At 38.3% G+C, this 15,189-nt stretch overlaps 1 protein-coding gene and 1 pseudogene across 3 annotated transcripts; both read left to right on the top strand.

Annotated features, from left to right (window-relative positions):
- Window positions 1-4,342: 4,342 nt before the first annotated feature.
- PDE320 (pigment defective 320) lies at window positions 4,343-11,625 on the top strand. Of its 2 annotated transcripts, XM_088979873.1 has the most exons (6): window positions 4,421-4,892; window positions 5,918-6,164; window positions 7,313-7,667; window positions 8,303-8,376; window positions 8,513-8,631; window positions 9,473-11,625. In XM_088979873.1, exons 1-6 carry the CDS (start codon window positions 4,621-4,623, stop codon window positions 9,828-9,830), a joined length of 1,425 nt encoding a protein of 474 aa, XP_088835999.1. In that variant the 5' UTR covers window positions 4,421-4,620; the 3' UTR covers window positions 9,831-11,625. The 2 variants fall into 2 exon arrangements, with proteins under 2 accessions (XP_088836000.1, XP_088835999.1); XM_088979874.1 differs by having other exon boundaries at window positions 4,343-4,892; window positions 8,303-8,631; window positions 9,473-9,853.
- On the top strand, window positions 10,529-14,918 carry LOC148867903 (two-pore potassium channel 5-like; annotated as a pseudogene). Its single transcript, XR_016110377.1, has 2 exons — window positions 10,529-11,438; window positions 14,711-14,918. The product of XR_016110377.1 is annotated as a two-pore potassium channel 5-like (transcript).
- The last annotated feature ends 271 nt before the right edge of the window (window positions 14,919-15,189 follow it).

The raw sequence follows: 15,189 nt of genomic DNA, 5'->3' as shown, positions 1-15,189 counted from the left end.
CTAACACGAAACTAGGTCCCATCACAGTGGGAATCCAGGAACTGCTCCACCTAACCCACTATGACTCCAGTATATAAAGACCTCACCCCCCAGGGGCGAAAGGAGGATGGGTAACCTCTGCTCTCTAGCTCTCTCATTCTCTAATATCATTCTCAGCTCTCCACTAAGTGCTAACTTAGGCATCGGAGTGACCTCGCCGGGTTAGTCACCCTGGGTCCTTTGACATTTGGTTCCTTGCAGGCCTCTAAAAGAGCAAACAAAGCTCATCAAGGAAGCTCACGACCAAGCAACTCATCAAAGTAGCTCACCACCAGGCAGCTCATCAAGGTAGTTCACCTCCAAGCAGTTCATCAGGGTAGTTCACCACCAGGCAGCTCACCACCAAGTAGCTCGGCACCAGGCAGTTCACCACTAGGTAGCTCGCCACCAGGCAGCTCGCCACCAGGGAGCTCCACTTCAGCCTCTGAGTCACAGGCCTCTAAGGAGCAAACGAGCTGACGAGGTACTTAGCCAAAAAATTGATACGTGACCAGAAACCGTTACATCAACTATTAACTTTGAATAGTTCCTCTTGATCACACCTGATCAAATCGTGGCCATTGAAAACACCAACGGTCAACCTCGCACCAAAAGTGAAAGTCGTCCCTTGCGAGCCACGCGAAGTGCGAGAAAAGTGCACCTCTAAAGCATCTCATTCTACCACACATGTACACATGCATTGTGCGGTAGCAAACCTCCATACTCTCCTCTTCATATCTAAAGAGTATAAATAAGTTACTATTTAAAAACCCAAAATAAGTTTTATAATTTTCTAATATGGGACACATTAAAAACTGGTTTTAATAAGAGAAAAAATTATTTTTCAATACATGTATACAGTGTTTTTTCTATGTAATTAATCAATCAAAGTACATTGCACTTAATCTCTAATGATATTAAAATCCAACAATTGTCAACTATCAATTACTTTGCAGCAAAAAAGAAAAGCATCAATTATATTGATGAAGATCAAATGTCGCTATACAGGCTTGGAGACAATTTGAGATCAATAAGGTACCTGCAAGAAAAAGAGAAGTCAAAGGACTAGGGTAAAACCCCCAGCTTGTAACTTCGAAGAACAAGGAGGCTGTGCCAGAAGAAACGCATTGGAGAAGTACTGGATACCTGGCGGTAGGCCAAGACACCTGAGCTATGAGACACATTCAAGTGGTTTATATGCCACGTTGTTTGTGCATGGGAAAACCCGGGGCCCACTAATTGACAGGATAGGCAGGTCTAGTGATTGTGATGTTAGGTGGTCGCTCTTAGACACGTGTTGAAGCTTGGGTGTTTCTTCTGGTGCAGCTCGTCTTAGTGAATTGTGTTTTCTTACACGTATGATGATAGTTTAAGTGTTTAACTATCGCAGAGGCTCGGCGTCACATGCTTAGACTTTCGTAAGGTCACTTCTAACCCAACTAATATCAATTTGGATGAATTGGACGAACCAAGAAGACATTGAATTGGATCAGTTCGGACTTAATAGTCTAAGGTATTTACTGGACATTTTATGTTTTCTTTGTCTAAACATACAATAGGCATAAAGAGGACATATATGTCCTTTACTCTCATTTTAGAAACTGTTTACTTATAACTGCTTAAAAATTATTTATAAATTATAAATAGTTTTGTATTTCTGGCACATCCTCCACCAGATTCAATTGTTATTTTCTGTTATTTTTTATTTTTTTATTTCATTTTATAAAACTACAAATTTTTCGAGTTGTGTGTGGATCAAAATCTAAATTGTTAGAAGTTTTTGGTGTGTGCGTGTGTATCAAACAATCTATTTTCAATGGTAAAATATTGTCAATTTTACAGTTTCCTACATTGGAGAATTGATTCAACCAAACGATCATAATTTTTCAATGCCTTTGAAAATCAGAAAAGCATTTTTCCTATTTTCTAGATTTACAGTTGAACAATATAAGTAAATTTTACAGTTGAATTATCAAAAGTCACCTAAATGTTGACTGGGAGGAATTAATTAAGAAAACGAATGCAAATAGAATGGATGAAATTCACATGGGGAATTATTCGAATCTCTTATGATAAGAATTAGATCCAATATCTAACAAATACATAAAACATAAATTTGAATTTGATTTGTTTATATATTTCAAATATTTGATTTGAATCTAATTAAATTACGGAGAAGTACGGATTTGTCCAATGCAGATTTCTGATTTTCACTGCAGAGCTATAAAACATTCAAAAGGTCAACAATCCACATTCTATGCACTAACGCACATCCATGAATTGGCATCAATTCTGAGTTGCCGCTTACCCCGACAATACTTTGAGCCTATAAATTCTGACTCTAGGCTGATCGGCCATTTTCCCATTAAATCAAGGTTCAAAATATCGATACACCCGATATGCCGGTATGGGCATATCGGGCAAATCAATACAATGTTTCAAGCCTTTTTTTTTTGCAACCGGTTCAGGGGGGTAGTTTAGGCCTCCTCTACCCCCTGAACCGGTCAGACCTCCGATACACCCACTATAGGGGCATATCGGAGGGGTCCCGGAATGATACATATCGACCGATTCAAGCTGATACATGTCGATACTTTGAACTTGCATTAAATTATTGATAAATCTACATAAAAATCAGCATAAATTTATAAAATTAAATTAAATTAATAATAAGTTTTTCTAAATCTCAAATCTAACGTGATTCTAAAGAGGCAAGTTTGGCCTATACTCAGCATATTTGAGTCCACTTGTTAGTCTAAAAGAAAAAATTTAAAAAAATAATAATAATGATTTAGATTCAAATTTGGCCTATACTCACTAGGTTAAGTCAAGGCTTTCTCTAAGTCTCTCCATTTCTCAAATCTCAAATAATAATTGGGGTGCCACGGTCAAACTGTGAACTTATTTTTTTAAACCGAATCGATAGGAAAACTGGTAATCGAAACCAAATCGAAGGCAATCGATTAATTGGTTCGATTAACCATCGATTTGATTTGTTGATTTGTTGGTTTTTTATATGTATACTATATATTATAAATAAATATATAATAAAAACTAGAAATGCATATAACATATAATATTTTAAATAATAAATAATATATTATATATGACACATATTTATTAATTTATAATATATGGATAATATAAAATATATTAAAAATATAATATATATATATATATATATAATATATATAATATATATATATATATAATATATATAATATATAGTGATGGAGGGGGATTTGGCCCGACCTCGTAGCACAGGGACACGTGTGCGTGACTTGGCTCGATGAACAGCTCAGCCTAACGGTACAATTGTGACTCGACAGGAGGGATCTGCCGAGTCCAACATTGGCCACTTAGTGGGTTAAGCAACTCGTCGGGGACTAGCACCCGACCAACCTTGACTCCCACCAAGTGTGGGAGATTCCGAACTCCTCTTAGGGCCCGAGCTCCTCCTAAGGGGCCCCGAGCTCTCCCTTCCTAAGAAGGGAGCACCCAAGTTTTAGGCTAAGTGTCCCAAGGGAGAAACACCTTGGGGCATCACCGTCGAAACTCCCGTTCGAACTTGCTTAAGGCCCGCCTCCAGTGCGGGCACCTCGGTGCAAGGCAAACCTGCCCCAGGTGGTTCGGCGCAAAATAGTTGGGTAGGCTGTAGGGAGATCTGCCTGACATCCGTACCTACCAAATCCGATGGTAAGGCTCGGATCCCTTGTCAGGCGACGTTCTGCTTGCCGTCTCTAAAAAGCATGGTGCACCTGTCGAGTCAATACCTTGCAATAGCAACTTGTAGCAGCAACCTACACCTGCCACACCTGCCCTGGCAGTAACGGCTAGGGCAATGACGGTTATGCCAGATGTGACCGAGCTCCAATATAAAAGAACCCCAACACTCACGAAGCGAAGGTATTGAATCTAGCACTTTCAGCACTCTTAACTTTATGTATCTTCTTTGAGTTTTCCTCAGAGTTCTAACTTAGCCATTAGAGTGTTCCCTCTAGGAGAGCTTCCCGGGAACCCTTCACTTTCTTCTTCCTCTCAAGTGTCGTCCATCACAGTTAGGAGCCAACTCTCAGCCAACTAGGAGTGCCCAGATTATGCTGCATCATATAGAAATATATGTATGCCAGTCGGTTCCGTTAATGGCCAGTTTTCTTTTTATATTGATTAACCGAAACTGAACTGACATCTTCGGTTTTTTAAAAATACTGAACCGAAGCCGAACCAACCGATTCATATAACCGAAATTTTGAGTTCGGTTTCATCGGTTCAGTATGGCTTTCTGGTTTTATTGCTCACCCCGAAATGAACCAAACTTCAACCGGACTCATCGCAAGCTCAGACGTCAGACCTCAGTACTCGGTAGAATTGGATAGTGTTTCAATTCTCACGGTTTTCATGTGCTCTCCTTCATGGGCGGTGGCCCTTGAATAAAGGAGCACTCCTACAGTTCTACCTACTCAAAGCTTTTTCCCCAAAACCGTCGTAGCTGAGTTAGGGTTTCAGTTCCTTGAACTGTCGAAGCCGGTTTTCTATGGTTTAAAAGGCATAGAAAGAGGACTTACAAGTATTTTCTAGCATTCGATTCAGCTGTAGAGAAAAATGAAGAAGCTGAGATGGACAATGGACGACGGCTTCGGGGACCTGGACATGTCGACCTCGATTACGATTGACGGAATCGCACGACCAGTCCCTGGAGACTCACTCCCCTTGGGTTTGTCTAGAGGAACCAAGCTATCAAGGCCTAAGCAGATCGATTTCATGCAGAGGTTCATGTCAGCCTTCTTCCTTCCTTCTTACGCTGACCATCCTGCTCGAGTTGGTGAAGGGCTCGCTCTGCAACGCGTTCTCACCTTCCCATTTGGCGAAAACTGGTAATTATTCTGCATTTTAATAAAACAAGCCCCACATCTTAGCTCGTGGCAAGGTTTTCTTTTGATAACAATGGGCAGGATTCATATATTACCATTCTGTTCTAAGTTCTAGCTAACTTTTTCGATGAAGGTAAAGTAGGTGGGATTGGTTAATGGGGCTTTTATAAGGACTAGTTTTGGATTAGTTATCTTCGAACTTATTTCTTTTGTCATCCTCAACTTTGAAGAATTCCCGAATTTTATATCTCTACTGTTACGTAGTTTTCATCTTTGATGAAAATTTGATGGTTAATTGGTTAATGACTTCTAAACTGCGATCAATTTGCTTCACTTGCCTGTTGACCAAAACATGTAAGCATTCAATTTTTTTTTAAGAAGGTAAGGGTGTAATTGATTGTATTATGGGAAGAAAAAAAACTCAATTATAGGTATTAAGTAGCCTGAACAAATCTTATTCTAGTAAGGTTGTTAAACTTAAAACATGTTACACCTTGAAAAATAAGTAAAGTAAATATATAAATGACAAAGTAAATAACTAGGTTTCAGTTGAACTGATTCAAATCTCCTGAATCATATCAATGATAAGATTCATGAATTGCATCATAAGATTCAAACAGTAACTGTAGGATATTTTCAGAAACGAATTCATATGTAATATTTAAATTGAAACCCTTGAGTTCAAGATTAAATTGTGAGTAGTTTGGCAATATTGGCAATGCACTCTTAATATACATGTGTACCATGTATAAATCAGTATGCCTTTGTAACTTATATTGTCTGTCTTTGGTGAACCAGTCTGACTATTACCATTAGGCTGCATCTGTTTCTCCATAAAATTGGGTATAAATTTTTTTCTATAAAGGGGGTGGAAATAAGAACTGATTATTTCAATTGAAAATATTTAAATCTCTTTTACAGAGAAACAGCTTTTCACTTTTTTTCCTTTCCAATTGTAACATTGCTATTTGTGCTCAATGGTACTGACCTGCTGATGCTTACTAATAATTGACTTTAAAGCCATGCAGGATTGCCACTTTCCTAGGCCAATTCAATTTGCAGAAATTAGCATCTTCTTTGAAAGACAAGGGATCAAGAGAGCCCCCAGAATCCCCATGGTTAAAAAACCTTGGCAAGCACCTTTGTGATAAATCAATGTATGCCTTTGGTTTCTGCTCAGAATTCTTGATCACACCAAATGACACATTGCTCGTGAGCTCAGAAGCATGTGGTGATAAGAAGAGGTATCGGAAGAAAGCAGTTTTAGATCACAAGGCAAGGACTTATTGGCTTTAAGTTTGATGTGGCACTAAGTAATTATATTTTTTATCTTTTAATTTTTGTTTGCAGTGCAAATCTTAAACAAATGCACATTTTGTCCCTGGTTCGGTTTTGCATCCATTTGTTTGCAATCATAATTTGCATGCATATCTGATACAAAAATTGTACTTATTGTCTCATTATTGGAAGTGCAAATTTTGCATCTCAAAAACTGATGGAAAATTTGTACCACCTTCCTGCTACCTCAGTTCTCTCTCATGTAAAGTAGATAGCACATCTTGCTTCCTACCTCACTCCCAAATAAATAACCTTCCTCCTATCTCTATTCTCCTCCATATAAGGTGGTGACTGCATCATTTTACTTCCTCAATTAGTTCTCACAAACAAATAAAAATAGAGTCAAATATGAAGCAAAAGTAAACCAGAATTTACACTCTGCCTATTTTCACTCACATGCATTTACACCAAGCAAAAGAAATTTGCATTGCAAACAAACTGAGCCTTAATGGATCTTTTCTTTTCTTGTTAATTCAATGCCATAGTAGCTGTTACTGCTGTTCTCTTCCATGTCTTATTTCTTTTCTTCATCTAGCTATTACGCCAAAGGGCCATTGGTTGGTCCAATGGTTAAATCTTGGATTGACAAGTGTGAGGATGAGGCTTTGGGTTTGAGTGTGGCTATTGCCTATTTGTTCAAAAAAAGGATAAATACCAAAAAGTTGGTCCGTATCCAGTCCATCCCTACCAAGACCCCAATTAACATGGACCATCATTGGGTAATGTCCCTTTATTTAGCTGTAATGTCAATTGTACTTCATGTTTTGGTATCTTAGGATGTTTTTGGATCAAGTAGTAGAAATGGAAACAGACGTTTATTGATTTCCATAACCTGCTGAAGGTTTCCAAGATGACTTGAACACCATATCCAAACGTTTTTTTTTTTTTAAGAAAAAGAAACCCTCTGGAATTGATGGAGTCTGTCCCCCCTTATAATCATTTCTAGGTTTCACCTCAAAAATCTGCCAATTCGATCAACTTTGTTGTTCTGTACTGAAGATTTCTCATATATCTGCAAAACCTGCCTCTTTTCCCACATTTTGAAATGTATCTTCACTAGGATTTTGTTCTTTACATGTCTGCAGTTTCCACAACACAATTTAACTGTAGAGGCAACATCACCAGGACTTTTTGTTGACAAGGTTGGTACTTACTGGGATGTTCCATTGTTGATAACAGCTGATCTGGCTTCTGTTCCTTCTGATTCTGGTTTCAATGATCATTTTTGCATACATTATATTAGTGGGGCTGCTAAGCAGTTTAATAGTGATCAAACTGGTCCAATACGTCCATCTCTACTGCCTGGGTTGTATGTCAAATCTGCGTTTTCCATAAAAAAGAATGTTGACATTTGGAGAAGAAAATCAGGCAAATTGAAAATGGTACAACCATTTGACATTTTCCTGTCAGATCCACATATTTCAGCATCAGCCACTGTTGGTAAGTTACAGCAACTCCGCTCCTTGAAATTTAGTTTTGGGTTTCCACATGTTTAAGTAATAGCTATATTTGTTTGTGCATTCCAAAAACCACCTTTAGAGGAAGGCTATAATCAGACAGAATGATGAGAAAATCAATTTCTTATCCGTGCCAATCTAATGGATCTGGTGCAGCATCTCAGGACCCGGCAATCCAGCATTATGGAGTCCAAATGATAGAGACCACTTGGGCCAAGAAGGGTTTTCTTTTTTTTTTCTTCCCAAATTGAATGATCCCAAATTTCATGCATTAGTATTTATATCTAGCTAGGACATTGAATGGTGGTCTTGATCTCCATGTATACCACACATCCTATCCTGAATCACATATTCTTGCTAGATGTGGTGTTTGTTCACCCTATATCTGCTGAATAATGTTGCCTTTTTTATTCTTTTTGTTTTTTTTTTCTGACGAGTGCTACCTGATAAATAATGTAATTAATTGGGATTTGATTCTAACTCGAAGATGCTACTTTTTAGTATTATACTTTGAACTTGGTTAACTATGGTATACATGATCGTTAATCTGAACTTCAATGGCTCAATGATTTACTACCATCTTTACGCACTTAGAAACCTTGATTTGACATGATACAGGTACTGTAGCTACTGCATCCTTCAGAGATAATTCAGTGAGATTAAAGAGGGAAGACGAGTTGCAGGGTTTCAATGTAAATTTTCCAGGGAAAAAATGTGCCTTTTTGGCAGATTTATTTGCATCTGTTTCTTGCACAGCTCAGCATGGAAACTTTCAAAGGCTTTTCCTGGATCTTAGCCAATTACATGCTCGTTTGGATTTTCCTTCAGGTTCAAAGTTTCTATCTGGGGCCGCACGTCTGGTACAAGATCTTAACAATTCTCAACCACCTGATTTGGCTGCTCTTCATGCAATTTGCCCAAATGTTACTCTTTCACTTCAGCAACAGGTACCTCATTTTGGTTCCTGGCCTCCTTAATCTATCTATCCTTGGAAAACCTTGTCACTGGACTTGGTGCAATTTAGCATAATGTCCCTAACAGACATGCAGCACAACTACTGCTACTGCATGTATGTAAAAAGAGTGAAAAAAAAAATCTCTTTTGTTGTGCAAAAGAAGCAAAAAGATCTCACTGCTTCATATCATAAGCGTGATTTGTGAAGACATGAAAACGAGAATGTGAACATTGGGAGTGATGCACAACATTGCTCGGTAACTACTTGTTTTAGGAACAACACTTTGTTGGCCTGTCTGTTCACTTTCTTGGATAAAATAGCCTGCGTTGCAGGGTATTTGGGGGATTTGAGTTTACATTCATTTAGCTATTTGTGATTCCCATTTAATTACCTAATTGGTAACTCTCATCTGGACATTTATTGAGTGCTAATGGTGGGCAAGTTGCTCTTGGGAGTAAGGCAATCTTTCCATTTATTTTGATCTGCTCTGCTATGGCACAGGAATAATGTCTTGGTGGTTGGTTACCTTATAAATGTCAATTAGAACTATTTCTTGAAGCCTTGGCACTTCCATCCTCCACTTTCTTGACAATTGAGTGAGACTTGATTGGATGATTGGCATTTACCCAGTGAAGATGCATATATGCTGGGCAGGGCCAAATGTCTGTTTTTTCTTTCTTTTCTTTTTATTTTTTTGTTGACCGACCATAGATGATATCAATCAGTTCTCCATGTGTATGCTGTCAGTATTTTCATTCTATTTACAACGAGGTTGAATTTGCCTATTCAGTTTTTGATAAGCAGTAAAGCATCTTTGTATTTATTTGATGCAGATTGTTGGACCTTTCAGTTTCCGAATGGATTCAAGAGTTTCATTCGACGTCAACAGCAGAGGGTGGCATACCCATGTTGATGAATCAGTGTTTGCCATTGAGTATGCATTGCAAGTTCTTGGCTCGGCAAAGGCGATTGCTTGGTATTCCACGAAGCATCGTGAAGCCATGGTGGAGCTTCGTTTCTTTGAGACCTAAGCATCACACCATTTACTTGGAAACGACCTTATTTTTTTTGGACTGTGGACTATATTGGTTTTTTAATCAGTGGCTATATATGCATATTAAGTTTTCAATTCTTTTTCAATGCATGCTTTATGCATGGCATGGGCATGCATTAAACAGAAGTACTTTTTAAAATTCAAAACATGAGTTTGTTTCCTTGTGGGATGCATCATGGGGAAAGAAATGATTTACTAATTGAGATTCATCACCAGATGCCACACAAAAAGTGTGTTTTGCCAAGGTTTTTCATGCTTCCCAGGGAGCGGGAGCGGGAGCGGGAGCGGGGTCGACTCCCTAGTCCCTACACTACCTACCTACTAGCTGAAGAGTGAAGAGGGGCAAACATCTTGGAACGTGAACTTGTCGACAATGTTTGGTCTTGGTGGGTTGTGCTGAGAACATGCCATAAGGAGGTCGGAGGCTTGGTGATTGGTACCGGTCCAATGTCCCTCAGGAGTTAAGGACCTTAAAGTGCTAGCGAGGCTGAGTAGGCCCTCGAGAATCGAGACTAGGTCACAGGGCCAGGCATTATCTGGCTCCCTTGGAGCTGGAGCTGCTGTATTATGGTTCATTTATGGGAACTTCTCCCCATGAATGACATCTCTGGTATGTACGCAGTAAATTGAACGCTCAACTCAACAAAAATCTCTGTAGTTGCTCTCTTTTCGGCTTTGTTTGGTTTGAAGGAAAAAAAAGTAGGGAAAGGAAAGAACCTTCAAACCAAAAATAGTCTTGGAAACAAACAATATCCCAGAAAATATTGCATGCGTTACCAAATTTTTGATGGATAGGGAGCCGACGAGCCGTTTCTTGCCTCCCCAACAAAAACCCACCTCTCAAATCTTTCTCAAATCACTCAAAAACAAAGGCATCTTCGAAGAAATCGAAGACTAATTTGGAGATACCCCCTCAACGTCCTCACTCCGCCTTCAGAACCTTCAACCGAGTCCACACCACGTCACCACCACATGCCCGTAATTAGAAAGGCCGGTCTCCACCGGTCCAAGACGGCCCCGGCCATGTGAGGCAGTTATGCGGGACCTCAAACAAAACCAGAACGAGGTTCACAAACCTCTACTTCTTCAATCTTGAAAGCTTCTCCGGCATCGAGACGCACTCTGTCGTTGATGCACTCTACTTCTGAATCGTCACCATGTGCACTATCTGCTTTGGCGGCATCATCACTCCACTGACCCCGGCAACTAAGGTGCTAGCTTGTGGATTTGTACTAGTAGGGTTCGGCTTCATAGATGTACTGCTTGCTGGGGCTGTGAATTATGTGCTGGACTTGTAGGAAACCATGATTTTAACCAGCATTCAAGTCAGTGGAAGCTATGGACATGGAAGGTTCTTTGCCAAGGACTACATTTTTTATGTGGAGAAAGGAAGGATGAGGATCAGGATGAAGGTGGGCCTTGCACTTGGGGTGGCTGTGCTGTGTATTGGCACGGGTTTTATGGTTCTGTGCTTTGTGGAGAGGTTGGACTGCGTTGATTCTGTTTACTTGGTGGGTGTGTCAGTTACGACAGTTGGATATGGGGAAGACTTTGCCCGGGAGCCGGGAGGTTGCTTGCTTGGCTTGGCTTCTGTTATTGATGCTGGCGGTGGCTCGGGCATTTCTATATTTGGCTGAGGCAAGGATTGATAAGAGGCACAACACGATTGCGAAGTGGGTTTTGCATAGAGACATTACTGTTGAAGATTTGCTTGTTGCCAATTTGAATAACAATGGGTTCATCAGGTTGGGTGTTCTGTTGTCCTTTTTCTTTCATTTGTTCCACCAACTGTTTCCTGTTTATTTTGTGTTGTTGGGTGGAATTTAGGATTCTTATAGCATAGTAATTTAACTTAGAATTCTTTCAGATCCTATGAACTGAGAACAAATTATTGGTCTACATAATAGATCTGGGATCTGTTTCTACTGAGAATTTTGTTCTATGATAATTTTGTGAAACAGGAAATATAAGTTGAACTAGCTAAGGCTTTGAACTGTTATTACATTCTTGCATACAATATTTTGAAAATCATAACCGTATCGTAAATCGTAGAGAAAGTTGAATCAAATCGAATCATGAATCGTAAGATTATTTCTATTTTTTACAAACATGTCAAAAAATAAAATATAAATATGCTAAAAGGTTAAACATATATAGGAAAGTGGCTTTACTCTGTTTTTAATCTATATCTACCATATATGTACTTAAAACAATAGAATTTAACACTCATACAATAGAAGCCTAAGATGATATAATGAAGTTGGACTTGAAAATCAAACAAATATACATGCAATGGCTCTTTAACCTACATATATGGAAAATAAACTCAACTTCTTGTCTTAGATAACATAAATAAATAGTTTTCTAGTAAGGGCTTTAAAAAAGTCTCCCTTGACAAAACTAAATATAAACAAACAAAAAAAAAAGCCAAAGTAGAGAACTAATTCTTAATCAAGTCTATTGAATCGTAGTGAATCATAGAAATCGTAACATTTATGAATCAAATCGTAGGATTTTGCAGAAAATGATTCAGACATAAGATTCGAATCAAAACCCTTGGGATTCATGATTCAAACCGTGTATCATACTTAAATCGTAAGATTTTGACAACATTGCTTGCATATTGTTTAGTCTCGGTCTTGTTGAGGCCAGTTTTTAGTGTTATTACCTTCTAGTTTAAAAAAGGCTACTGGCTTTTTTTGTGGAAAGGTTAATGGTAGTTCTAGATTTTTGCAGTTAAGAGGAAACAACAATCTTCTTTTTTAACAGCAAGTAAATTGCTGCATTGTGTTGTATTTTTTTTTTTTGACAGGTATGGCATTGTATATTCTTTTGATCATGTGTCTGTGCGTATATCTATTTCTTCCTTTGTCTGTCTATGTATAAATCACTCGTGTCCTTTTACCCGCTTCTCTTTTGGTGTGTCCCTGTTTTGACTCTGATAGTGGTTTCATATGAATTTTGTTACTCATGGGATTTTGATAATAGAACCCCATTTTATTACCAATTGAAAACACTAAATTTCCAAGTCCAAGAAACCATTTGACCATTCGGATATTCTTTGATTGTCTTGGAGATGTAATGAAAGAGGCAACCATTTATTTTGTAGTATCAAAATGATTCTTATTTTTTGGGCACGAACCACCCTTCATAGCAGTTCACTAGCAATTTGATTGTGATAGAATTTTCCTCAAGTTGTAGGTGATTCTTGAAACAGCCTCTGTATGTACAGAGGTAAGGCTGTGTGTTTTTATCCCTCCCCAGACCCCGTATTGACGGGAGCCTCGTGCACTGGGCTGCCCTTTTTTGTAAGTGATTCGCCTGAGCAATCTGGATTTTCTGGGGTCCCTAGAAAGTTTCCTATGTAATAGTAAGACCAAGCCATCTTAGTTTAATGTAAGTTGGCACAACTGATTGCTGAGCTGAAGTTGTATGAGCTAGTGTTGATGACATCAATTCAAATATTGTGTTGGGTGCTTCCTTCTGTCTCTATGTAGATTATGCCCTTTAATTTTCCCAGCAGTACTGTACTTGCATTTTAGGCTCAGTTTGGAAGGAGTACAAATACAAATATGTACTGTGCAAATACATACAAAAGACAAGGTTTTGCACTCTACATATTTGTATTTGTACTCCTTCCAAACTAAGCCTTAGGACCAACAACTTTGGTCTGGAGAACAAATTATTTTGCATTTAATCACGCCTGGACTATACTGTTGAAAAGTAGGAAACTGAAGAAGCCCCAAGTCTCATACATTATCATAACAAAGCCCTAGGACTAGACTAACTGTGATCCATCTCATTTAACCACTGGTTAGGTCTCGGATGGGTCTTGTCAGATGTATTTAAAACATGTACACAATGTAATTAGGAAATATAGAAGCATAAAACCCTGTAAATCATTACATCTTCCATATCATCCACCAAAATGACAGATAATTTACCTCATCATCATCATGTTCTTTGCTATTTTCAACATGGAATGAAAGGAAACCATCATCCACTAATTAAGAAAGTTATAACAGATAAGTACCAATCATCATGATCTTTTGACCTGGCAATTTATTTCCATGTCACTATGATCATCATACAACTGAATTTCTTGCTTTCTTTTGATACGAACTTAGTTAGCATTTAAGTATAAAAACTTAAAAAAAAAAACGCTATTGATAAAAGGCAATTACCCAGTGTTGGTCCATCTGCCTGCGGTCTTGGGAGGGGTATACTGGATATGGACCTGATCTTTGGCATGACACCAAGCAATTGCCCTGAAAAGAAAAGGTTCATCCACGCATAAATTTATCATGTTAATATTAGAATAAATTGCTAATGATGAGATTTTGCTTAGGATGTGGTTTTGTTTGGCCTACTCTGGGGTGGATCCAAGCAGTCTCCCATGTATTAATGAAACTGGGTATTTTCTAACTGGATCTGTTTGAAGGAGAAATATAGCCGCATCCATTTTTTCAACTGGACGGTACCAAATTAATAAATGGGGAAGCTTATAAAAAATACAGTTGAATAACGTCTACATGCATGTTTCTGATATGAAAATCCATGTGTATCTGTAATTTCACAAAAGAAATGGCATTGGATCATCTAGATGGTGGAGCAACAACACAGCACATATGCAGGGGTGCATTGATACAGTATAAATATTACCTAGAAGAGATTTTAGGTAAAAATATTGTGAATTGGATAGTTTATCTTAGTAATTTTGTACTTTTGGTTTGTTCTAAGACCGCATAACTATTTTTTTTCCTGGATAGAAATGCATGCTTATTGTTTGGTTGGAATATCCTGATTGTTTAGTTTTCCTTCTATGCTTCTATGAACTCCCTACTAGCACACAAAGGATAATGGAGCCATGTCTACTGTAGAACTAGTGTTCATCATTCATGCAATTTTCGCTCTATTTGTTTCTGCTTTAAGCATAGATTTTGAGAACTTTTACAATCTAAAAGTAAAATTTATTGTGTTATTTAATAATTACCTTTTTTTATTAATCCTGTTGAAGAGGCCTTAAAGTTCCATTTTTTCCCAGTAAGTCAGAGTATGTTTGTTGTTTACAAGCTTAAGGAGATGAGAAAATTTGGTGAAAAAGATATACTGCAGATCTGCAATCAGTTCAAGAAGATTGACCCCAACAACTCTGGGAAGATAACACTGCCTGATCTATTGGAGAGACTTGGGTGATGGGGAGGTAGAAGAAGCAGGATTCTGTGTTTATATGGAAGAGAGGGGAATGGGGAAGAAAGATGTCTGGGTTTTAGGCCCATAAGTTGTAGCTGGAAATTACCAAAATATGTCAAGGAAGGATGTATATAAACATCTGATTGAAATTTTTTAGGAGCAAAGTGGCTTCTCATTTATTAAACCAAGCTTTTTCCAAGGGAATGAGACTCAAATGTGTGATGCCCTTTATGTTATTGTAGTGATCTCCAAAGAGAAACATTTGAAGATTGGGTTGATTCTCTTATTTCAGTCTTTCTGCTT

This window comes from Nelumbo lutea, chromosome 3 (genome assembly GCF_056320005.1).
Source record: "Nelumbo lutea isolate HS-2025 chromosome 3, American lotus-T2T, whole genome shotgun sequence".
Lineage (NCBI taxonomy): Eukaryota > Viridiplantae > Streptophyta > Magnoliopsida > Proteales > Nelumbonaceae > Nelumbo > Nelumbo lutea.
This window is presented reverse-complemented; position numbering and strand designations above follow the sequence as displayed.

Excerpts from the sequence above, each read along its gene's own strand:
- PDE320 (XM_088979873.1), top strand. The coding sequence starts at position 4,621 with ATGAAGAAGCTGAGATGGACAATGGACGACGGCTTCGGGGACCTGGAC. Across the intron at positions 4,893-5,917 it reads TTCCCATTTGGCGAAAACTG|GATTGCCACTTTCCTAGGCC; the intron begins GTAATTATTCTG and ends AAAGCCATGCAG. Across the intron at positions 8,632-9,472 it reads CTCTTTCACTTCAGCAACAG|ATTGTTGGACCTTTCAGTTT; the intron begins GTACCTCATTTT and ends TATTTGATGCAG.